Below are 9,388 nucleotides of genomic sequence, written 5' to 3'. Positions count from 1 at the left end.
TAAGTCTTGAACTATAACCATAAACAGTAAAGAGGCTCAAAAGCTTTATTTACAAATGTTTAAGTAATACAACAACTATTTTCTGTTGGGTTTTTGACAGTCTGTAGCTCCAAGGAAGCTTCCTCAAGATCCTGTATGACATTCTATGGAGTTAAATATGCCACAAGCAAGGTAGTTTACATAGGGGACCTTTATCCCCTAAACAGAGAGCTTGTCTAGCTGTGGTCACCAGTTCCAGAGACCATGCAAAGACTGTAGAAGTACAGCAATAAGGAGAGCAAGATGTTTTCATATAAAACCTCACAGGAAAAACAAATATTCCATCAGCATGAAAATTCATCCAATACGAAACTTAGGTTATCACCCAGGTAATGTCATCTGTATTGCAAAACAAAGCTGTTAAAATTATTATCTGAGACATTTTGGCAAACAGATTTTTTTCTTTCCGAAACATGCTGTTTATGTCACTACATTAGCAAGACCATTATGAAGAGGTGCAGAAACGGTTGGGAAGATAGATTCTGTCCTGATTAATTATTTTTTAAATAATATTGACACATAGAATATTTTTATAGTTTTTTCTTGTATTTTTTTACCAAGTGTAATTAATTGTTTGCGTTTTTTTTAATTTAAATGTTCTTGCTAGCTTTTACTGTTTGTCAACATCACCAGCTGTGTCATTAGAAATCCAAAAGAAGTATCTGTTACAACTTGTATTCCCTGTGTTGGCACTGCAGCAGCAAAACACAGTGTTTTTTTTAAATGGTTGTTTCTCTCTGTTGCCTGAGGTTTGAAAGCAAGAAACAGAAGCAAGAAACATGCTTCATTTTCTCAGAAAAAAAATAATTTCTTTGGAGGTGGTCTTCACTGTTTTTTAGTGTTGTTCCACACAGCCTCAGGTGTTACCAGCTTGACTGCTAGGGTGTTCAAAAAAAAAAAAAGCATGTAGTTTTCAATAAAAGTATAAGGCCTCCGGCTTTATGCCTTAGTTTCTTGCAAGCCTTTTAGTGTATGTATTTTTCAAAGTAACAGAGGATAAAGAAAATGACCTGAAGATGTGCAGAAGTCACTTTAAGTAACTCTGAAATCATGTTATTGTTGCTACTGCCCTTCTTTCCTTGTTTTCTCCATCCTTAACTGTTTTTGTTGCTCAAATTGGTGTTCTGTACAGAGAGGAAATATACTTTGTTATTTTCTAGGATGCACTTCTTTTAACTGTTCTGCAGAATGATCAACTGCTTTAGGTACTGCATAAATAATGTTACATTGCCTGTTGAATCTTCACTAACTATGCTTGTTTTACCAGGTCAGTTGGTATATTTTAAGTTCTTGCCAGAAAAAAGCTCATGATATTTGAGATAAAAATTAATCTGTGGCTGTCACAGGGATCGAGGTTATTTTGCTGAGCATCAGGTAATTTGAACTTATTTTTATAGCTTCAAAGCTGCTTTTCTCATGTTTATTCAATCTAATTATTTTTACATTTTAATATTTTAGTATTTTAGTTTACCTCTAATAACGATTTTGATTGGTTTTGAAGTAGGAAAACTACTTCTGCATATTTAGGTAAACCAGGAAGAGGAAAATATTTATTAGTCTATAAACCCTCGCTTGCACAAGTAGCCCTTACAAATGCTTCTAACACCTCAAAATTACAGCCGGTTATTTTGCGAGTGCAAATTTATGCACAGTTCCCATTTGGCTCACGATCACTACATTGCGGATTTGATCACAGTTCAAAACTGCCTTTGGAGATTTTATTGCTAGTAGCAACAGCGCTCATTGCTAATGTGGCCGTTTTGCTCTGGAGGAACGTGCATGTCCTTTGAGAAGGCGTGAGGTCTGAATATACCTTACAGGGATCCAGTAACTAAATGGTGCGGTTAGCTCTAAACGTGAAGAACTAATGACGTGTAACTCTCCTGCGCACCGCAGCTGCGATACTCCTCCGCTCCGTCGGCGGCTGCCCGGCCCCCCCCAGCCCCGCCCGCGGCCGCCGTGCCCGCCCCGCTGCGGCGCGGCCCCGCCCTGCCTGCCAAGGGGTCTCCAGCGGCAGCTGCTGCAGCTGCTCGGGAGCTCCTGCTGGTTCCGGGGCAGGGGTGCAATGTCTCTGCAAGGGGCGGCTGGGGCTGACGACCTGATTTTCTATGTAAATGGGAGGAAGGTAAGTGCTCCCTGAAAGGAGCGTGAAGAAAGGGGGGCTGCAGCTCCAGAAGTAGCCCCAAAGGGTGCAGGCATAGATTTGGTTTCCTCGGACTTCCTCATGGGACTATAACCAAATCCTCACACAGGCCTCCAGAAGCATTTCTTCCCATCTCCTCCTTGCTGAGTAAGAAGCGAGACAGCGTCTGAGTATTGCGTTACTTAGCTAATGATCTTCTGCATACAGCAAATGCTGTTAGAAGGCGAGAAGAAGCAGAGGACAGGTGTGATTACAACATTCCATTTTAGCCAGCTCTGTTGCATTTGGGGGGAAAAAATACATAAAAGGGAAATGAACTTCCAACTGGGTATCAAATCTGGTAGGTAAGCAAACTAGTTTTTCATTTGTACGTGCCTGGCTTCTCATCTTTGATGGTATCAGAGAAGAGGTACCAGGTTTTCAGAGGCACAACAGAGAGACTGCAAGACTTGGGTGCCAAAATATGGACTATTGGCCAGTGTAAAGATAATACTGAAAGATCAAAATTAAACTGGTTGTTGATTCAGTGAACTGGAAGGAACCAGCTGATTCTAGAATAAGAAATACTGTAACCAATCAAGAATTTAGGCATTTCTGTTGCACTCTGTTGTTGGTTAAAGTTTATATAAATAAGGCTGGAAGAAAACTGGTTCCTGCTGACAGCCTTACAGGCTTCCTGTTGTGTTCATCCCAGTGTGTTAAAGTGCCAGGGAGACTCTGAAAGCTGCAATTAATTAATTCTTTGTGCTATGCTGCCTCTATTTTAGCAAAGGCCTTCATTTTTATTTCTAGTGTGGCTGAAGGTAACTTCCCTCAGTATGACCTTCCACTGAGCAGCAGTTATTTTTAGTGGTTGCGAGGTGCCCTGGCACTTCTTTCCTGGAAATGTTTGTCTGAGACAGAATTTCCAGAACAGCCCAAACTCTCCCGTGGTCTTTGGCAATTAGTCTAGTTCTATGAGAGGGAACCAGAGAAGGATTTTCTTCTGGCTTTGTAGGAATGTAGTATGAGCCCTGACTTTTGAAAAGCCTTGATTCCATGGTTAAACCTTGTTTTTAATTTCTTCCTGCAGATAATAGAGAAAAATGCTGATCCTGAACAAATGCTGTTGTCTTACCTGAGAAAGAGACGTATCCTTTTCTTGTCTGTTCCCTTAAATCACTCATTTGAAAGTCTTATTTGAGCAGAATTCTCATAAATGCTAATTAAAATGTGATTTACCAGGTTAGGGAAGTTGTGACTCCCTTAAGATAAAGCAATCATATTAAACTGTGTATTTCTTAAGTCAAATACTCCTCAGTGAGCTGCTGTATTTTTAGTGTAGTTCCCTAAACAAACAAAGTTATGTCATCAGGTGTGCTGTGTATCTGTGTTCCTCCCCTCTCCGCCCATAAAGAAACCTAAGAACCTTTTGGCCAGTATACATAAAGCTTGACAGAATAGTAGTCTCCAGGTTTTGTAAGTGTCTCTCTCCCACGAAAGGGGAGATCTTGTCATGAGACCCTGAGTCTGCTGGAATTTTGAGGTAATCTCTCTTTTCTCATGATAAGAACTCCAGACAGATTTCTAAAATCAAAACCCAGGTTTAATACTAAGTAAATATGAACAAGTGTGTTTTTTAAAGAGAAAAAAAATAAATTAAGTAGACAGAACAGAAGTAGGGAGAGCTAGAGCTCTCACCCTGCCAGTTTTGGCTTTGCAAACGAGGTTCTTTCCTCCTGTTTTGGTTTCAGTCCACAGCTCAGTGCCTTTTGGTTTACTACAAATTGTGCAGCACTTCCTCTGATCTTTTCTCTCCTTCACTTCACCATTTCAGAGGCCTGACCGTGTGTCTGCTCTCAGCTGTTCTTAGGCTACCAAAATCTGCTGTGCCACAAATTTATTCCCAGTGCTCATGAGGCTATTCTGTAATGTTCTGGATACTTGTAGGGACTGAGCCAGGAGCAGGGCAGAATCTCTCCTTTTTGCAGCTTCCCATACTGTCTTGTGAAACATACCCCCACAGGACAAGTGATGTACTGTATACTATAGAATTCACACCAGAGACAGTTTTTAGACTTGTCTCAGAAGAAAAAGTGAAGTCAAAACATGTTTGTTACTGGTCAGTCATAAGGAGTCTGTAGCAGAATAGCTTGCTTGCTGTAGTTCTGGTGCTGATGAAATTATTCTTCGGTAATTTGAACAACTTCAGACTTCATTGGACTATAAAAAGTGGAATTGTAGAGTCATGGAGTCATTTATGACGGAAAAGACCCTTAAGATTGAGTCCAACCATTACCCTAGCACTGCCAAGTCCACCACTAAACCATGTGCATAAGTGCCACATCTACATGTCTTTTAAATACCTCCAGGGATGGTGATTCCACCACTTCCCTGGGCAGGCTCTTCCAATGATTGATAACCCTGTTGGTGAAGAAATTTTTTGTAATATCCAATCTAAACATCCCCTGTCATCTTTTTTGAGGCTAAATGTCATAGGAATTGGCACATTAGACCACTGTTAATAACTGAAAGGCCTGTTGTAAATTAACAAGTAAACAGGAGTGCAAGAAGGAAAGAAACTATCTTAAAATGTATTTGGTTTATCTGACAGCTTAGGATGTCTGTGAAAGGGCTCAGTAAAGCACTTTACAGTGGAAAAAGTGGTAGAGCTTAGATAAGGCTTTAAAGCCATACGTGCATCTCAAAGCTTTATTGCAAGTGAAGAATGCTAACTCTCACATTGACAAAATTTTTTTTTCTTTTGACAATGTGGGGTGAAAAGAAGGTGGCCTGTTTCTCTTCCCCTATTCCCAGCTCCTGGTAGACAATTCTCTTCCTGCACGTTGTGCCAGCTGTGTTGTTGCTCAGACCTCTCTGTGTACTAATTACATTCCTTAGGCCATCAGGAAACTAACCCAGGAAAAAGGCTTTCAGCTGGATTAGGGACTAGGTCACTAATCAGTCAGCTTGTCTTTAGTCCAGGGGTCTTCAAACTACGGCCCACAGGCTGGATACGGCCCCCCAGGGTGCTCAATCCGGCCCCTGGTATTTACGGACACCCCCCTGCTCCCCCCGCCGGGGCTTGAGGGGGAAACCAAACAGCCACAGATGACTGCCTGCCACTTCATCCGCGCGCTAGCCTCCTAGTTAAAAAGTTTGAGGACCCCTGCTTTAGTCTGTTCATGGAAGGGACTGGTGAGAAAACCACTTGATGCACAAGGTCTTGGGTTATGAAGCAGATAACGTCAGGAAGAAGAGGGACAGCAGAGGAGGAAGAAATGAGGAGTGAGGCATCTTCCCTTTGGTGTGGCTCTATAACATTAAATCAGCTTTGTCAATTCACAGCTTCAGGTTGGCCACTGTTCCAGATTCATAGAAGTGAGCACTTCTCTCAGAAGTATGATCTTTCAGATGAGATGCAAGGTTAATATAAATGGGCCTTCTGAGAAAAACTGGGATATTGGTTTTAGTGTTCCACTGGAACTTCATATATATAGCTATTTACATGTCTTGGCTATTAAAACATAGCTATTTATATATAGCCCATTATACATCTTCCTTGCATATTTTCACTTGGAAGACTGTTTTTCATTTCCTCTCTCTGTCCTAACTTGCTCCTCTTCCAAAAGAAGTCAGGATCAAGTTTTCTGTTTTCTTGAGAACAAAATTTTGGTCATATCATTCCTTAGCTTCAGTCTTAATTTTCACTGAAAATTTTAATCCAGCATAAAAAGGACTGTGATACATATGCTATCATACCAAAACAATTCTATGTTCCTTAGCAGTTCAGGAAAAAAAGATGGCCTCGAGCTTTTGAGCAGAATAAAGACCAAAATGAAACTTGATACTTTTTTTTTCCCTAACGGCAGCATTTTCAGTCCGTCTTACAGGAACTAAGTATGGCTGTGGAGGAGGTGGCTGTGGTGCCTGCACGGTGATGATCTCAACTTATGAGCCAGCTTCAAAGAAGATACGGTATCCTTAACAGAAAATTTTGGAAACCATACAGAATTTTATGACTGTAGATACCATTTCCAGACATGAAACTGTAAAAACAAAGTTGCAGAATCTGTACATAGTAATAAAATAATCCAAAGGAAGTGTGACTTTATCCAAAAGAGAACACTGTAAAATACTGTGATTCGACTATGTTGTAAATTTGCTGAATTTTCATGCTTAAATGCCTAATTTGCTCATATATGCTGGCAGCTCCAAGAATTTCAGAGACCTACATTTAACACCCTTTGTATTGACCACTGGAATGTGTCTCCTACCTGCAGCTTTGTCATATGACTGGTGGGAAGACAGGGCAGGCAGAAGTTTGGGTCTTACCAGCCCTTTAATACTGAACTCCTTCTGTACACCCCACCCACAAAAGGAAAGACTTTGAAACTCAAAACCAGAGTTCCATTAAGCTAAAACCTGGAATAAATTACTTATAAATTCATAAAACTCCAGTCAAATTGTTAAACAGTAACATGTCATTGTCATCTGAGTATTTTTTTTTGGGGGGGGGGGGGAGGGGGGTGAAGTCAAAACATTCCAGGTGTTCCTTTTGACAATTGCGTTACATTGGAATGCAAGGGAAATGAAAATGTTTAAAGTTACGAGAGTCAAAATTAAAACAGTCAGAATGACACTTGAGATGAAACATTTCAGCAATTGTAAAGCAAACAGTTTCAATTATTAATGATTAAAAGTGTTGAAGAAGTTTTATTTTGGTATGTCATTCCTATTTAGAGTGGTATTTATTTTACGTCAGAATTTCCTTTGGTTGAGAAATTTGATTATAAATTTGCAGCCATAATTCTTTACTTCCTTCAAGTGACCACACCAACCCTCCCTTCCCCATTTTCCTCTTCCAAAGCATACTTGACAGATTGCTTGTGGGTGGGAGGGACAAGAGGGCAATTAGAAAAGACTGAAGTATTACAGAAGATATAAATTCTACAGAACTGTCCTCATAGATATGGTTTTTATACTAGGGGACAAGAGACACAGCTAGTAAGTGATCCCTTCTATAAAGCTTATTCTCTCGTAATTCCAAATTATATAATAATGACTGCTTTGTAAGTACAAACTATGTCTTGATTGATCACAAAATTATATTAATGCATCTTTGTTATAACACAATAATATTCATGTTCTTTATTCTCCTTTATGTCTCCAAAGACATTATTCAGCAAATGCATGTTTGCTTCCCATTTGCTCCTTGTATGGTGCAGCAGTGACCACAGTGGAAGGTGTTGGAAGTACGAAAACCAGGATTCATCCCGTTCAGGTGAGAGTACGGTGTAACTGTGTAAGAGGATTACTGATTTCTTCTTTTTTATGGGGTGGCTTGAGTGGCAGTGCTTCTAGGGCACAGGAATTTCATATGGTGATTATTCTCCCTGCTAAACCATAACAGAAGACAACACAAGTTTCTGATGGTTGGTTGATCAAGGCTGATGAGATATGGCTCACAGTAGATGCTTTGATACTGACAGCCTGATTAGATGTACAAATTATTGGAATGGATCAGGCTTGTGCTCTGTTTTAGCTAATGTTGCATTTTAGACAATGCCTCTTTAGCTGATGTTTTAGTATGAATGCGGAAAAGTCAGAAGTCCACTAAAGGTTAATAAGTTACCTTAGTAAGATGTGCCTGGGCATCACACCCAAAATAATTATTCTTATTTGAGATTGCATAAATAGTTTTACTCTAAAAGTCTGATTTACTATGAAGACAGTGTTTGGCATGGCATCTCCTGTTTAAGACAGTGTTCATTAGAATGGTGATGTACACTGGAAGGAGTGCTATTTGTGGTGTTTCATTTCAGGAAAGGCTGGCCAAGTGCCATGGCTCCCAGTGTGGTTTCTGTACCCCTGGAATGGTGATGTCCATATACACTTTGCTAAGAAACCACCCAGAACCAACTGCAGAGCAGATGATTGCAGCTCTGGCTGGTAAATATTGCCACTTTTTACTTTGTAGGTATGTCCTTTAATACTTTTCTTCAAATGCTTTGTGAGTGCATGTCTGTGTGAGAACACACACATGCATCCATGTGTGTATGCACTTTATACAAATTGTGCTTCCCAGCAGATTTGCTACTGAATACAGAACTTGTATTCTCTGTCATTCTTTTCTCCTGGAAAATGAAGCATGGAACTGGGGATTGTTTCAGGGACAGCGTTCAAAACATCCCCATATATGTCTTTTGAAGTGCTTTAAATCAGACATGAAAAAATGTTGTCATGTTGGAGAAGTAGTTGTGTCTGAACATCTCAGAGATCCGTGCATTTGGAGTTGAGAAATGTCCTAAGACTCACAGGAGAGCCCATTTGTGGTAGGAATAAAACAGTCAAATAAAGTGGAGAGATACAGACCATCTTCACTAAGGGGAAGTGTGAGCATTTATTGCAGGTAAAATAGCATTCTGTCGTCTGTTGTGCTCCAGAGTCACAGTGGAGCCAAAGACATTCCCAGTTACTATGAGGTGGACTTAGACAGAAGTGTAGTGCTAACAGTCTTCAGTATTAGAAATAAGTCAGGGGGAAGGAGAAAAACATTTTGAGGGTGTTAAAGAATATTGTACCATCTCCTGCATACTAAGCCATAGCCAGCATTCCCTCTAGTGCAGCTCTCAAGTAATTTGTACTGTCCTTGAAACAAGAGCCTTTTTCCTCAGAAGCTGGCAGGGTCCTAAGTCTTGTGATGCTGATCTTTTTTGTCTTTCAGAGAGCTAACACTTCTCCTTAAGCTTCAAAAATACAAACCTCATATAAAGACATGATATTTTAAAGCCACATGCTTTTTTTTACCCATTTCCTTTTTCAGGGAACTTGTGCCGCTGTACCGGATATAGGCCAATCCTAGATGCCTGTAAAACCTTCTGTAAGGTAAGTAGTGATGACAGGAATGCTGGATTGTGCCCATTAGTGTATATATGTGCACAAACCGTCAAGATTTTCATTGAGATCATCTCTTTCCTCTGTTAAGAGATGTAGGTCTGACTAAGGTGTATAGTGGCCTAACCCATCAGGAAAATTTATTAACAGAAATGAACTTGGAGTCTAGCCTGTATTACGAAGAGTAATCTGAAGTAACTCCATGTGTTTTACTGTGGGTCAGTACTGGCATAAATAAAAGCAAAACTTGGATTGATGTTTTTAATAATTTATCATGTAATGCAACATGTCAGAAACCTACAGTGAAAGAACTGAGAGTGAACAGTGGGT

The 9,388-nt window shown here is 40.0% G+C and overlaps 1 protein-coding gene across 3 annotated transcripts in view; it reads left to right on the top strand.

The window, feature by feature from the left end:
* Positions 1 to 241: 241 nt before the first annotated feature.
* Positions 242 to 9,388, top strand: part of AOX1 (aldehyde oxidase 1) — a 46,611-nt gene continuing 37,464 nt past the window's right edge. The window contains exons 1-7 of one of the 3 annotated variants that reach the window (XM_027807104.2): positions 242 to 368; positions 1,307 to 1,413; positions 3,255 to 3,312; positions 6,043 to 6,139; positions 7,337 to 7,445; positions 7,987 to 8,113; positions 8,988 to 9,049. In XM_027807104.2, coding sequence (XP_027662905.1) covers positions 3,285 to 3,312; positions 6,043 to 6,139; positions 7,337 to 7,445; positions 7,987 to 8,113; positions 8,988 to 9,049 — 423 coding nt within the window. In that variant the 5' untranslated portion in view covers positions 242 to 368; positions 1,307 to 1,413; positions 3,255 to 3,284. Of the gene's footprint in view, positions 369 to 1,306; positions 1,414 to 1,459; positions 2,165 to 3,254; positions 3,313 to 6,042; positions 6,140 to 7,336; positions 7,446 to 7,986; positions 8,114 to 8,987; positions 9,050 to 9,388 lie in introns of those variants that run through there. The other 2 variants (XM_027807102.2, XM_027807103.2) reach the window with 2 other exon arrangements.

Source organism: Falco cherrug, chromosome 8 (genome assembly GCF_023634085.1).
Source record: "Falco cherrug isolate bFalChe1 chromosome 8, bFalChe1.pri, whole genome shotgun sequence".
NCBI classification, from domain to species: domain Eukaryota; kingdom Metazoa; phylum Chordata; class Aves; order Falconiformes; family Falconidae; genus Falco; species Falco cherrug.
Note: the sequence above shows the minus strand (reverse complement) of the source record. Positions and strands in the feature narration are given on the sequence as shown.